General features: G+C 38.0%; 2 protein-coding genes across 14 annotated transcripts in view; both read left to right on the forward strand.

The window, feature by feature from the left end:
* The window catches only part of dock8 (dedicator of cytokinesis 8), a 59,083-nt gene extending 45,152 nt beyond the window's left edge, over positions 1 to 13,931 (forward strand). For all 4 annotated transcript variants that reach the window (XM_008418357.3, XM_008418358.3, XM_008418359.3 and 1 more), the window contains 12 exons: positions 1,006 to 1,164; positions 1,254 to 1,354; positions 2,477 to 2,669; positions 3,231 to 3,374; positions 4,555 to 4,686; positions 4,900 to 5,034; positions 5,393 to 5,482; positions 6,059 to 6,295; positions 6,584 to 6,727; positions 7,895 to 8,001; positions 11,822 to 11,992; positions 12,558 to 13,931. In XM_008418357.3, coding sequence (XP_008416579.2) covers positions 1,006 to 1,164; positions 1,254 to 1,354; positions 2,477 to 2,669; positions 3,231 to 3,374; positions 4,555 to 4,686; positions 4,900 to 5,034; positions 5,393 to 5,482; positions 6,059 to 6,295; positions 6,584 to 6,727; positions 7,895 to 8,001; positions 11,822 to 11,992; positions 12,558 to 12,609 — 1,665 coding nt within the window. In that variant the 3' untranslated portion in view covers positions 12,610 to 13,931. The remainder of the gene's footprint in view (positions 1 to 1,005; positions 1,165 to 1,253; positions 1,355 to 2,476; positions 2,670 to 3,230; positions 3,375 to 4,554; positions 4,687 to 4,899; positions 5,035 to 5,392; positions 5,483 to 6,058; positions 6,296 to 6,583; positions 6,728 to 7,894; positions 8,002 to 11,821; positions 11,993 to 12,557) is intronic.
* Positions 13,932 to 14,481: 550 nt separating this feature from the next.
* aopep (aminopeptidase O (putative)) overlaps positions 14,482 to 15,573 on the forward strand; it is a 106,529-nt gene continuing 105,437 nt past the window's right edge. For 2 of the 10 annotated variants that reach the window (XR_014088946.1, XM_081610717.1), the window contains exon 1: positions 14,487 to 14,654. The gene's annotated coding sequence lies outside the window, so the exon portion shown is untranslated. The other 8 variants (XR_001776945.2, XR_014088945.1, XM_017306880.2 and 5 more) reach the window with 6 other exon arrangements.

Here is a 15,573-nt window from a genome sequence, read left to right on the forward strand (position 1 = left end):
ATGAGTGGTGAGCCCCTGGCTCCATGCTCAGTTGAACAGAATGGGGCCGTAGAGATGATCCATGGGTGATTATGTCTCTGCTAATGGGAGATCATTTCCCGCTTAGCCAGTCATGCTGGAGATGGATGGGACATCTCGCAAGCACGGGCACCGTCTTTCGTACATTTGCTCGAGAGATGGAAGAGTGTTTGTCAGGCTCTTGTTCTTGGCCAGGTAGTGTGAAAGAGGAGGAGACGAGAAAAGAGAAAGGGGGGTGGAGGGGACAGGTATTTGTTCTTCCTGTTTTAAATAGGTTTAGTTCATGACTGACTGTTGTTTCAGTCATTTATTTACAATTAAGTTAATTGTAAACAGATACAGATTTGAAATTATTTCCATTCAACCGAGAAGTTTATTTCTTGTAGAAGATTAAACAGACGCCTATCAAAAAATAGCAGAACAGTCTAACTGGATTTTTGAACAAAATTATAAATAAATTACATGATATTTTACCCTCTTCAATAATCAAAGGAATAATTCTATATCGTCATCACATCAATGAAATCCTCGTTAATTCTTTACCAGTTTTCGACATGCTGTCACTGGTATTTTGAGAATTCATCTTTGGCAATGAGCTCCAGTTTTCTGAGGTTGGAAGGGCCCCTTGCCATCATTTCAGAGTTTTGCTCCCACTGATTAGGATGTTTTGAAATGACAGCTTAGTGGTGATTAAGGTTTATGTTTTTCTTGTTTCCTCTTTAGTTTGGATCTATTGGTGATCCATTTCTTTGAATCTGATTCAGTAAATTCATTTCTAATAAATCGGCTGTTTTCAGATTTGGTTGGATCTTTGCTTTTATTCATTCATTTATTATTGCTCATTATTTACATAATGAGCAATATGCAAATATTGCTCATTATCTTGAAAGTGAAGTAAAAAGCACCTAATTCTATCAATATTCTTTGTGAATCTGTGGATAATTCACATTGTATGGTTAATTGTTGTGGGTTTTGCGTTCTTCTCAGAACTTTTCAAGGGTGAAGATGCAGGTCACCATGTCACTGGCCTCACTGGTGGGTAAATCATCAGACTTCCAGGAGGAATATCTAAGGCGCTCCCTCCGCACCATCCTGGCTTATGCAGAGGAGGATGCCGAGATGCAGAACACCCAGCTGTCGTCACAGGTGAAGGCTTAAACACAGAGTCAGAAACCACGAGCAATCCTGATTAAATGTTCTAAAAAGCATGATCTTACTCATGTCTGGATGTTCAGGTGGATGAGCTATTAAGAAACCTCAACAGCATCTTGTCAGACACTGTGAAGATGAGGGAGTTCCAGGAGGATCCCGAAATGCTTATGGATCTTATGTATAGGTAAGAATGAAAAAGAGCCTGATGTAAAAAGAGGTACCTCCTTCTTTCAATCTGCCTCTCTATATCCTCTTTTTCTTATTTTGCTTATCATTCTCTTGCTTCTTCCAAATCCCTCAATGCTGGTTCTTATTTCTCTGTGGTCTGTGCTGTTTAGCCCCTATTTGCTGTCTTCACTATGGTAACCATGTGGTAGCAGTTTAGTCCTCTGATCTGGTTTTGTGTATATGCAAAACTAAACGGCGTGCGTACAAATGCGAGAGTGCTTGTGTGCGTTTGAGAAGGAGCAAGTGGGGGATGCATCGAAACAAAGAGAGCATACATGTGCTACTGTTGATTCTGGCACCCTACCTCGTGACTCAGTGATGTATCGCGTCTTGTTCGTCATGCAACTTTCTGTTCAGGCTTTGCTAGTCACCTGGTGAGTGGCTGTGTTGACAGTCCTGCAGGAGGACCTTCACCTACTCATTTTTTTACATGCACCTAAACATGCATCTCTGTGCACTTAAAGTAGAGGATTGACAAACATTTGAGATGCAGAATACGTTTTTACTTGTAGTGCAGTGATTCACTTGTTTTTTTTGTTTTTTTTAAATAAATAATAAATGAGTCATTTCAGATTCGGAAAATATTTTTTTATTTTTCTTGATACCACTTCACTATAGTAGCTGAATTTTATGTTACAGCTCCCACGCTGGTCCACATTTTGCTCAAGTATTATCAGTAGGCCTAACATTTACTCATATTTTCTACATTTTATTTGGAAGTCAGTTGATTTATTTCTGTTTTTCTTTACTTTATGTGTAGTGGAGCTGTGTCATACTCTTTGTTTTCACATGAGGATTTGAGCTGTGAGATATTTAAGATGTTTATTATTTTCAACTAAACAGTTGTGAACATCATTTTGGTCTATCTCCTAAAATCACAATAAAAACCTTGAAGTATACTAAATGTTCCCACTCAGTGTGCTCTTGTTTGTGCTGCAAAACAGTTTAGTTTTTTTTTTTTTTCTCAGTTGAGTTGCTCTCGAGGCAGATTTTAATCTTAATTAGACTTGCAAGCGATTAAATAAAGGGTAAAGAAAAAGGAGGGAAAATTTAGGCGCTTTTTCTCTTTATCCTCCAGGATAGCAAAGGGCTACCAGACGTCTCCTGACCTCCGTTTGACCTGGCTGCAGAACATGGCAGAGAAGCACAACAACAGGAAGTGTTATACAGAGTCAGCCATGTGCCTGGTCCATGCTGCTGCTCTGGTGGCTGAGTACCTCAGCATGTTGGAGGATCACAAATACCTTCCTGTTGGAAGTGTCACCTTTCAGGTATGCAGAGAAATGGCAAGAAACATATTGAATGATGCTGGAGGAAGTGATTTTAACAAATAACATTAACCCAACAAAGAGACATCCTGATTGAGACTTTATTGACACCTGCCCATGTCATTTTGGTTAGACATTTGCCAAGTTGGTCAAATTAATGCCTTGAAGTTCTTAAGGGGGAAAAAGGGAAGTTGTACGCTTCTACTATCAAGACAAGGTCCACTGAAATGTTTGTTTTAAAAAAATGAGGGAGGACAAAAAAACCCCCAAAGTATGCTCATTTTGCAGCCAGCTGACCTAAAGCGAAACCAAATGGAAAATAAACGGCTACAACGGTTCCGAAAATGATGGCACCATAAATGAGGCGTTTCTCATACAAGACCTTTGTAGCACCCTAATGGCACAGGACACTGAATTCTGTATCAGTCAGCAGTTCATTGATTGGATGATAATCCAGATGGTTCCCTCTCACCGCAGCAGGACACATCCTTTTAAGCCACTTGATTGATTATTTGATTAAGTGGGCTAACTAATTGATTCGGCGACTGATTTTTTTCTTCACAGAACATTTCCCCCAATGTGCTTGAGGAGTCAGCTGTGTCCGATGACATCCTGTCCCCGGACGAGGATGGCGTGTGCTCGGGACGGTACTTCACGGAGAGCGGCTTGGTGGGATTGCTCGAACAGGCAGCTGAGCTTTTCAGCAATGTAAGACAATAAAGATATAGCAATGCGAAATATGTACCACCATCTGATATTATTGCAAAAACTACTGTAATTCTTCACAATTTTGAAAATATCTGGTTACATGTGTTCAAGGGAAATGCAAATATTGATGCTGTTAATTTTATTTGCCAGCTCTTACAATTAATTATATTTTCTAAACATATCATCTCAGCCTTTAATCTGAGAAAAATATTGTGAGGACTATATATATATATATATATAATTTTTTTCCCCAAAACATCTTTAAAATATAAAAAATAAGCGCATGCTATTTTTTAGGGTAATTGTAATTAATGGGAACTTTTCATGAATAATTCACCACTTCCTGTTATTTTTATCCATTTGCCAATCTGATAGATGAGGAACCTTTATTATTTTTGCCTCTATTTGCACTGAGATCAGACCAGTGATTGAACTGCATCACAGAGTGTTGTTATGGGGTTCAGAATTACCAAGTCTCCATAACAACCATCATAAACCTACTAATAAATAAATAAAAAACATTACTATGTGATGAAACAACCGTTTCACATAACTGTTTTATCAAACAGTTGTGTGTGAGGGAAACGTGGAGTTTGTTGAACTCTGTGACTTGAACTGGAACCATGTGCATTGATAAGAACAAGACTTTTGGAATGTAGTTCCCCAATAAACATGCAACCAAAGAACCACCATTGTGGGGTCAAGAGGAAGCATTTAGATCATGGAAGGAAAGGATGATCTGAAAGGGTCTTAAGATTGAGATTTTCAGCACCAAACACTCAGGGGATCAGATGTAGCCTTGTTTCTATTCAAAAGGGATATTTTCAATCAAAATCTAGCATGCCATAACAGAAAAAGGGTCTTCATTGAGTCCTTCAAGAGGATAATTAGACTTGTAGTCAAATCGACACAAAAATGGAAGTTTAAACTCCTATGGCCTTGTCAGTCCCTAGATCCATATCCTATTGAAAACCTAGAGAGATTACGGCAAGAAGAATTCCTCATTGAAAGAATGATTCCTCTTTCTGTATGATCCAGTCTTGTTAAATGTTCTAAATAAAAGCCCGAGTGACATCCTGTTGTACAGGATGGGTGCCAACAACTGAGTCACATGTGACCTATAAGTCATTTATAGATATATGGTTCATCTTCATGCTATAACGTGTGTTTTTTTTATTAGGGTGGTCTCTATGAGGCAGTGAATGAAGTGTACAAGATCATCATACCAATCTTGGAGGCTCGAAGAGATTTTCGAAAACTGGCTTCCACACATGACAAGCTTCAAAGAGCTTTTGATAACATCATCCAGAAGGTAAAGACTATAATGAAACTTCTAATTTATTCATCTAGGTGATGTTAAACATACAATAGAAAGCCATTTTTTATGAGGCTGGAAGCCATTTTATAAAAAAAGCTTCTCTTAATTAATCCTCATGTAAAAATAGAATTTGACATAATAAAGAAAACATGGCACACGTGCCATAGCGATTAAGCTGATTTAAACTCTTCTTGTTTTCCCCGTCAGGGCCACAAGAGGATGTTTGGCACCTATTTCCGTGTGGGTTTTTATGGAGCCAAGTTTGGAGACCTGGATGAACGGGAATTTATTTACAAGGAGCCTGGAATCACGCATCTGCCCGAGATATCACACAGGCTAGAGGTACAAGGGACTGAACTGTATGTGTGTTTTGACTGAAATGAAATGGGAAGATGGTGCCCAGCTGGACTGGTAGAATCCCATAACAGCAGAGGGACTTTGAGTGAACAGCATGAGAGAGTGCAATAACTAGCAATTATCCATCTGTTTTTCGTGAGCCTTTTAGGAGCATGGAAAAATCATTTACATGCTTGTGAGGGAAATTAAGTCCATATAATGTCAGCATCAAGCGTTCATCTCACCACGGAATTGGCTATGCTGTGCTTTATAATATCCTTTAAACATCAACATGGATTAGCCTAAGATGGTCAGTATTTTACAAAGATTATATTAGGTTAATAAAATCTTTCCCTTTTCTCAGAACTTCTATAGCCAGTGTTTTGGAGATGAGACATTGGTGATGATTAAGGACTCTACACCGGTGGACAGAAAACTGCTCAACCCCAGCAAGGTAGGTCTCTGTACTACTGTATTACACAGTTTTTCCACTGATGTCTGTCAAACATCAGTGAGTCAGTATGAAGTTTAATGGTTGAAACTGACCAACAGATAATAGACACTAAGCGGTGGCACTGCCAAACACTTTTCTTTGCTTAGTCTTGGTTGTTTTGCTTCTTTGCTTTCCAGAATAAACTAAATTTATTTGCATTTAATTGACCACCCTCTCCTCACTCATCAATATATTTTTGCAAAGTAAATACAAAGTCTTTGGTGCATGTGGACTGGATATCCGGAGGGGATTCAAAACTATGGCCCACTTTGTGCATGGATCACTCTCTTGACCATTTACACATGCTCACTCTCTAGGCTAGTCAGGTGTCAATATAGCATCCTCCTCCTACATACATGGGTAAAGTATTCCTTACCCATATGCAGTCCACACAATCTCACTCAATTTAAACTGTTCCATCAAGAATCCATCTTCAGTTTTCAATGAATGTGATGGAAAACATCAAAGCAAAGCAAAAACCTGAATTGCACAATGCACTAAATCTCGGTTCTCAAATAAACCACCACTTCTGTCTAGGCGTATATTCAGATCACATACGTGGAACCCTACTTTGATGACTATGAGATGAAAGACCGTCTAACGAACTTTGAGAAGAACTTCAACCTGAGGCGGTTTATGTACACCACGCCCTTCACCAAGAGTGGACGACCTCGGGGTGAGCTCAACGAGCAGTACAAGAGGAAGACCATCCTCACCACCATGCACGCCTTCCCCTATGTCAAGACACGCATCAATGTCATCCAGAAAGAGGAGGTCAGTTCCATTTAAGTAGTAGTTTCTAACCACTTTCAGCACAAAATGCTACACATATTTGCCCTGGTCTTTGTGGAATAATAGAAATATGATTATTACAGCCCTTAATCATAAAAATGTTAAATCATAAGAGCTTTTTTGAAACCATGACACCTGTCATGGTTTTTTCACACATTCAAGATCAGCGTGAATGTGAAACTATTGCGGCTTCATACCAGAGACCAACCCATGCATGTTTGACATTAACACCATTAAATCGCAATAATTTTATGTCTTTATCCCTTCTAGTTTGACCTTACTCCCATAGAGGTGGCCATAGAGGACATGCAGAAGAAAACTAGGGAGCTTGCAGTTGCCACGCATCGGGAGCAACCTGATGCTAAGATGCTACAGATGCTGCTACAAGGCTCTGTGGGAGCCACTGTTAACCAGGTAAGCAGGGTTTCAGATTTACTTTTGATGTGCTAGCTGGTGTTAGACAAATCTACAGTGTGTTTCAAAACAAAATTATTTTAAACAGCTGTTGACATCTTAAATCAGGCTTACCATGATGGACATTATTAGTGCGGCTGACGATAATAACTCTAAACACCAGTCTCTGTTTGTAGGAACTCCTAAGATGACTCCTGCTCAGTTTTGTCATACAATGAACATATAGCAAACTAGATCACCTTTATTTCTGTTATTACATTTACAATTTTCATCTTTGTCCAAGTCTTCACGTGAGACAAAAGACAGCGATCGCACATCAAAGCTTTCATCCTATCTATAACCTTAATCCTTCCTTTGCTTCCTCTTGATTCAGTTAAAACGTCAATCCATAGACCCTTTCTCCTTTCATGTCTCTGCTGTGTGGCGTGTTGAACCGGAGGTCTCTTTGATCTGATAGCTTCCAGGTTCTGCCAGCATGGCGAATGTTGGAGTAATGACAAAGCAAGCTTCAGCGTCTCCGTTTCCTTTCTCCCCTTATGTTTTATCTTCCAGCGTCTTAATCTGACAGTTTCTCTCGCTCTGACTTGATGGTTGTATACATAACGCTAATGCTCAGCAGCTTGGTAAACATATAACTCCTGACTGTAATCAGTGCAGGAGGCTGGATTTCTGCCTGTGCATGGACCTGTAGCTCAGACCCAGGACTGAGGCCCAGGCCCAATGCATTTATGATGCTAATCAGAGCTGTTTAACTGTGCCTGTTGTGATGCGAGCTTAGTGTGAGCGTTCTGTGGTTTTATGATGAATATAAGTTAGGATAACAAGATTTCATGCTGGGGAAATGGCAGCCAAATGGTGGCGGTACGCAGGCTTGGCGGGGACTTTAGCCATTCAGTACGCTAATCATGTCTCCTTCTCTGATCTGATCTCTTCCTCATGCTTTGGTTTAGTGCCTTGTTTCCTAGTTGCATTAGACAATAAGTTCATTTCCCCCCATTTCTAAACGAGAACCATTCTCATCCCTTCTTTTGTTCATATGCTCCCAAGCACTTCCTCTCATTCCTTCCTCTGCCGTGTTTTCCTTTCTCTTTCTTCCTCCCTCTCTAACTGTGTCCCTTTGTGTTTTGTTCCTTCCCTCCACTCTCACCCTCTCCGCCCACGCTGCAGGGCCCGCTGGAGGTGGCCCAGGTCTTCCTGAATGAGATCCCGGCAGACCCCAAGCTCTTCCGTCACCACAATAAACTGCGCCTGTGTTTCAAAGAGTTTATAATGAGGTAAGACGGGAGCAAATGATCACCACCTTATGATGCACACCACAACAGATTCATGCAAAATTGAAAAAGGAAGCATAAACATACTGTACTTACCACCACCAGTGTGCGAATGACTGGATGTAGTGTGACGTGCTTTGGGCTCCTCTGGACTTGGTACAGGTCATTTGCAAGCACAGATCATTTACCACATGTAGATGCTTTTTAGGTGAGTGATGGAAGTTTATGAGCCCTTTTTCATTTCTCCAGTCAGTCTGTTTAGTGTTTTTGGTTAATGGCAGCAGCTGACAAGAATAAAAAATGGAAAAGAATCAAACTTAAAAGAAAGTCTCTTTGTAGAAATGACAATATCCCAGGGGCTGTTTTCACAGGTCCCTCTTGAAAATGAGAGCTGCATCTCAACGGGGTTTACCTGGTTAAATAAAGGAAATAAAATATATATATATATATATATTTTTTTTTTTGTGACAACCTGAAGAAAGTAAAAATCCTCCCTAGACATTGCATGGTCTTATTGCTTACATTATGTAAATGCAGGAGACTAAGGGTTTTCTAAATTAAATCAAGTTATAGTTAAAGAATATAAATTGACAATTACATTTTAATCCCGCTTTCTAAATGCAAATTTAAATTTGGGTCAAAGTGCCAGTCATCTACAATAAAAAGGCCTTTACTGTAGCAGTAAAATCTCACACTAATGCATTTGAAGCATCGTGTCTTTATTAGAGGACAACTGTAAAATAAATCTCATGTTAAGAATTAACACGGGATGTTTCTCATCCAGCCTTGTTTGTCTCAGTTTTGTTTTGCACACTATAGCTGTTCAATGTATTGCAAATATATCATCATGGCAACTTCAGTTGCACAATATTCATATTTCAAAGGATTGTTTAGAGTGCAATATTTGTTGGCTGGTATATTCATCCAGTAATATACTTCAAGTCTTCATGCTAATGTACTATATACATTTTCACAAGAACAGATGATCACACTGGACACAAATGATATTTCCCAAAATGCTGAAGGTCAGGGAGTGATGGAAACATAGAGAAGAATGAGGGGAAGGAAGAAAAAACGCATATTTTGTGATTATCGTCATTGCAGTATTCACCAATATTATCACAATCACAAGATCTTCTAAAGTTACATATCTTTAATAGACACACATGTGCCTTTTCAAATGCCAAGATCTCTCAAATTTTGAACAGTGACTATAAACAGAGGCTGAACTCCTCCCCTGGTGAAGGTTTCTGAAAGTCAAGGCTGGATTCTTAAAACTGTTCAGTGTGAGATTATACTGCTGAAGTAAAAAATGATATATTGTAAGACTTTTTACACATCTTTGCCAGAGGTTTCATCGTCTCTGAAGGGTTCTGGTTTTGTTCAGATTATTTCAAATTTTGTTAAAATGTAGTTTTCCTATATTGTGTATATCCTAAATGAAATCTTAACCTTCCTGCTGGTGTCAGAGCGACACTGTGGATGTTTGTGCACGGGTGTCTTCATGTTTGTGTTTCTGGCCACTCATCTCCTGTGCATGTGTGATTTGTTTCCAAAAGATGGTTTACATTTTTCTAACCAACATGTTGCATCCAGCTGCCTTGATTGCTACAAGCAGGTTGGCAAATATTTACACTAATTTCAGAAAGGTTTATTTTTCTATTTTAGATCCAAATTCAAACAAGACAGCATGTGATTAGTGTCCTAATCTTCAACAACAACAAAAAGCTGCTCTTAGTTTTGTTGTATTACTTTTACTTCCCAATAGATTTAATGTGTTGCACCTTAAACAAAATGTCCGTCCATCGCACAGTGATCGGTTCTGTATCGGATAAACTGTATGTGAAATCTCCAAATGGTTCTGAGTTATAAAACAACCTTTAGGTATAAAAATACTTTTAAATTATAAGTTGTATTTAAATTACAAGTGTATGCAAACAAAAAAAACAAACTTTTAAATGAAACTGGTAGATAATCACATGCCCACTATGATCCAGAAAGTAGCATTTTTCCCTTAGCTAATAAGCAAAGGCAACATGTTTTTTGTTTCCCATTAAAAAGTCAAAAGCTGCTTCACTTCTTCTCCTCTGTGCCTCTTAATAGCATAAACTTGTTCGAACCTGCTCTTGTAAAATACATAATTGTAGAGATTAGGACTTAAACAACGGGGTTTTTAGAGGGGGGTTGATTGATTAATGAGTATGGGCCTGCCTGTCTCGAGCTTTGTGTTGCTGTGACTAGTTTGTAAACTGCCTTTGGCATTAAGCTATTAAGCTGGAGGATGATGTTTGACGCATAATGCAACAAAATTGCTTTTCTTTCAGACCTAATGCTATAGACTTAAAAAAAATAATTGCCATCACTATGATTAGTAAATCAAGCCCTGCTGGGTGCAATTTGATCTCGGTATGAGTAGCGCTTTTATTTTTTGAAGGGTTCGAATTCTTCGGTGTATGCAACATTTGTGAACAAATAAAGCATCATAAATGATCCCAGAATCCCAATCTGGGAGAGCATTAATAAGAAGCAGCCAAGAGGCCGAATATGCAGCAGCTCAGGAGCAAAACCTTGTAGGAAGCTTCAAAAGACTTCAGACTGGGGCAACAGATCACCTTGCAGCAGGGCATGAACCCTCCACATACACCCCGAATCAAATAGTTGTCTTCAAAATATGTGCAAATACTAAAACTGCCCAGTCAAAGTCCAGATCCTCGTAAGATTTGTAGCATGACTTGAAAACGCACACTGTGTATTCAGTCTGACTGGGCTGAAGCCGTTTTGCGTAGATGAATAGGTACAAATTTAAATGAAAACAAGTTGATGGAGTATAAATACTTTTCAAATGCACTTGTCCTCCATCTTGATTTTGATTGTGTGCTTACAGTGCTGGAGATTTTTTTTAAATTTTTTTTATGTCGCCTAGGAAAATACAAGGATGATGCCTGAACTTGTGCAAGCAGATCTTACTGTAAAAGACCATCCTTATCTTTTGATTTACTGGCAGAGTGATGCCAAATATCTAAAATGTTCATCAGATGGAACGTTGTTTAGTCAGTCAGTCAGTCAAACACCAGCAGATGTTTTGTGACTCTACCATCATTACCGCTTTTACTGAACATTCTTACGCAACCCTAGAGTTTCCATATTACCTTCATTAAAAGCTAAGAGATAAACACAGACATGTGTTTGCAATCAGCGCCTTCTTTCTTATTTCCTACATCGGGCTCTGTATGTTGGCCGTTAGACATGTCGTGATAGAGCACTGTGGAGAGAAACCACACTCCCTCTCTGCTCCAGATCCTTTTAGTGCTTTCCTTCATAACAAGGCTTTGTCCTTTTTCTAGCACATGAGGGAGGCCAGAATGTTTTATTTGTTGGTTAGTTGTTTTTCCTCTGCTCTGTTTAACTTTGCTCTGGGTCATGCGCGGTCTGTTTCACATTTCAGCAGGAGTACTTGGAAGGAATCCAATCAACATATGGAAATTCCCAAGAGTCTAATAAACTGGAAACCCATTTAGAGATCTGGTGTGGAAAGGACTCAGATTTATGTCAAGTAGTTACAGGACATTGTTAGCATGGAACACTGCAGTTATTCTTGAAGGTTTGAGTGGGAGAGAGGGGATTATGAATAGATCGGCTGCTCAGGATTACTTCTGGAGTTCCTTTTAGCTTTAAAGTTATTGTATATATATATATATATATATATATATATATATATATATAAAAATGCAGTAGCGAATGAACTGTGTTTTTCATTTCATGCTGTGGAACCAAATTTTGCTTATGACAGCTGTCTCGCATTGTTTTGGTCTCTGTCTTGTAGGTGTGGTGAGGCTGTTGAGAAGAATAAGCACTTAATCACATCAGACCAGAAGGAGTACCAGCAGGAGCTGAAGAAGAACTACAACCGCCTGAGAGAAAACCTGAGGCCCATGTTGGAGAGAAAGATTCCCGAGCTTTACAAACCCATCGTCAGGCCTCGGCTGGAGAACAGGTGAGTCAAGCAGGTGTTTTTATTATTTTATTTTATTTATTTATTGTTACAAGGGAATAAAGGGAGACATTTTATTTCAAGAGTATAATGTATTTTCACCAATAATCCCAACTTGTTGAGATTCTGCGTCAATACCAAATTACTTTCAAGCACAGCTTCAGTAAAGACTGCCACTCATTAGGTATTTTTAGAGTTGATCATCATGAGCTTAGTAGATCTTTCACTAAAATTCAGGTTGGTTTCTGCACATGTCATTAAACAGCATCTATGAGACGGTTTCTCTAAGCAAACTGCCTGGTTTAAATGTGCTAAAATTAGAATATTCTCCTGATAAACATGTGATTCCTCATTTTTCCCTCTGGCTGTATTTAGAGAAGTTAAAGTAAGGACATTTTCAAAATAATAAAATAAACCTTTTGCAAGAAATGGATATTAATATGGCCTTTCTATGAACTGATATTGCACATCTTTACAAATCCCATTATATTTGCTTTACTTTGTAATCCTTACTAATATTATTCCTTGTTGTATTCATTTTTTATGTCTTTTCTGATCCATTGTCCAGGGACTCTTTCAAACGTCTCAGTTTCCGCAGAACTCTGGAGGAAAACTCCTGAGATGCCTCAGCTTGTTGGGCGGTGCTGCAGAAAGGAGAGGGAAACTGTCACAAAGTCTAAGGCATAAAAGAAGATGAGCTGAAAAGAACTGCTGGTGACACCTCGGAAAGTATCTGACGAAAAAGGCGTGTCAACATGGAGGACTCAACTTTTATTATCCTTTTTTTTGTAAATTCAGCATTGTGCATACATGCATGACCACTTTTGTAATGTTATGTATGCTGTATAAGAACAGAGCACAGAAAAAAGGGTAAATGGTTATCCTTAGCAAAGTGTAGCTTTTTAAATATTTCACTGTAAAATCAAGTCCTGATAATGCTGCAAACATTTTCTCCTGGTCAGCAAAGTTCTTTTACTGACCCAGTGTTCATACTATGTATATTCTGCTAATGATTGTGTCCTGTATGTATGTACATCTCTGAATGAACATGCTGATTTACATATGGCACAGAATAAAAGAGTTTGACTGATCAACAGTTCTGGTTGGCGCTACAGAACCTCTGGGTTTCTATGCATGACATTTTTTAGTTTAAGCAGCAATTATTTGAACTGGATGGATTATGCACTGGAGAAACATGTACAAATTTCTGCGTTTGCTTGTATCCTTGTCTTGCTTCCTTACTTCTGGGCATTCAGCATTTAACGAACAAACAGGAGCAGGAAATCCTCTCTGAGGTCTAAACTGCAGCTCGCAGATGCATAAATGCCACTTTTTTTGTATATAGTTTCACTTACAAAAATTAAAAAGTGTTATGCATTTTATTTGATAGCAATTTTTTTGTGTATATAGCAGTTCCAGTGCCAAATTTAAAGCATTTCTTTGTATCTTGCATGAGAAACTTCAGAAGAATTGCAATATTTTTGAAAATCCAACCAGCACAGGCTATGCTGAAATACTTTTTCAGTAAAGATTTGCAATACCTGCTTTTGAACAGGAAATTTTGCTAATCTTATTTACATACATGACTGCTCAACCTGTTAGTTTTATGTTCTAGGTCACAATGTATTTAATGTAAATGTGTTTATTTTTCATAAATGGAAATACATTTTAAATACATTATCATTGCTCAGTTGATTGTATTTATTAGCTGTTAGATTTTTTTTAATGGTTTAGTAAAACAAAGTCATGGAACTTGCTGTATCAACTAAGTATTAAAGTGCATTTCTATTTTTGAACTAATCTAAATGTGTGTTGTAAGATATATTTGTGGCATTCAAATTTGTTGTGTATTTGTTCATACCGTTTGTTTTACTAAGTTAGGAACCTCTGTAAAGCACAATCCTTATGCAGAAAGTTAATAAATTTAACATATGCATATTTATTTTCTTTCTATAATGTCCCGTTTCTTTGTTGGTATAAAAGCACTTTGAGTTCTGCACTAAAAATTACTCTAGATCAAATGTTTGTGTAGTATTAAAAGGAGCATGACCTACTACTAAATACATCAGTAAAAAATTTTTTTAGTGTATCAAGTTGATTGCCAATTTGCTTAGTTTCAATCATTTAATAAATATTGGCTATTGATAGCAAAAACAATTTTTAATATATATATATATATTTATTTTTATTTAATGATTGCAGCCTGTAGCACATAAGTGCATATTATTGTCAGATCTCGGGACGTTTGTAGTTGTTAGTTGGACAATCAGTAGGATTTTGTATTTGTGGAAAATATGTGAAAGCTGTCAGAAGCTAGACACAGAAATATAATTATATTACCTATCCAAACTCTTATGAATCTGTCATTGATTTTAGTTTTTTGTTTCAACTGATTATTTCCCAATTAAAAATAAAAATACTGACCTGATGGACTACGAACAAATGAAGATGTTAAAACAAGATTTCTTTTGAGATTTGAATGATTTAGATGCGATTTTATGTCTTTGGGTGTCCTTGAAGTGCTACAAGACGAGACTTGTGCCGTGGAACTACAAAATCTGCTGTTGTCGCTTTATGGTGACGACATCACTGCTGGACTTCGACAGGTTTGACTGCTCGGCAGTAGAAGTCTTGAACGATAAGCGCTTTCTTGTTATTCTCTGCGGTATGTTAGCAGTTGTTTGCAAGTTATTGCTGTGCACTCTTATCTAGAGGGGGAGCGAATAAAGCTTTAGAGTCGCAATAGTTCTAGTTCTGTGCACTTATGCGACAAATGACCGGTTTGTGATGTAAAGTTAGCTTTTTATCAGCAGGTAACTTCACTGTTTAGTCTCCACACAACAATAACACATCATATGCAGTTACTGTTTTAGCCGTAATGCTGACAAAGAAGTATTTTCTTGTGATTTTGTACAACCCCTAACAAGGTAGCGTGTTTCGTTTTTATTTGTTATTTCCGCACATAAGCCACATAAAGCTGTTGTGAACTTTTTCACATATCTCGTCACGTTACAGCCACTATCTTTAATGCATTTTTAATGGGATTTTGTTGTCGGACATTGACAAACCCAAAGAGAAGTATTTCGAGAAGTAGAGGTCGAATGATAACGTAGTTTTTGAAACGTTTTCACATTAGAATTTGAAAGGTGTGGTGTGCATTTTTTATTCAGCCCCCTAGTCAAGTTCGGTGCCCCTGTTATGCATATTTTAGGTGCTTCCTATCTTTCAACAACCGCCTTAATTGAATGGGTGATTAACAGGCTTCTGCGGCATTTGGGAAAGATTTTGTTGTAATTTGAATAAGGTGTTCTGGGACAGAAACATCTAAGACATACAGGGCAGGGGTACCAGGTTTGGGAGTCACTATCTAGGGGATAATAATACTATTGCATGGCAAATACTAACAATATTTGCAATAGATTTTTATTCCAGAACTCATTAAAATAAAAAAGTGCCTTAATAAAGAGTTGGTAGTTTTAAATCTAACAGAAAACAAAGATGGTGAGATAATTTTTTATGTAGTAAATGTCTGTTTTATATATATATATATGCGCAGAGCTACTATCCTTGAACCTTTAGATGCA

Source organism: Poecilia reticulata, chromosome 9, assembly GCF_904066995.2.
Source record: "Poecilia reticulata chromosome 9, P_reticulata-male-v2, whole genome shotgun sequence".
Lineage (NCBI taxonomy): Eukaryota > Metazoa > Chordata > Actinopteri > Cyprinodontiformes > Poeciliidae > Poecilia > Poecilia reticulata.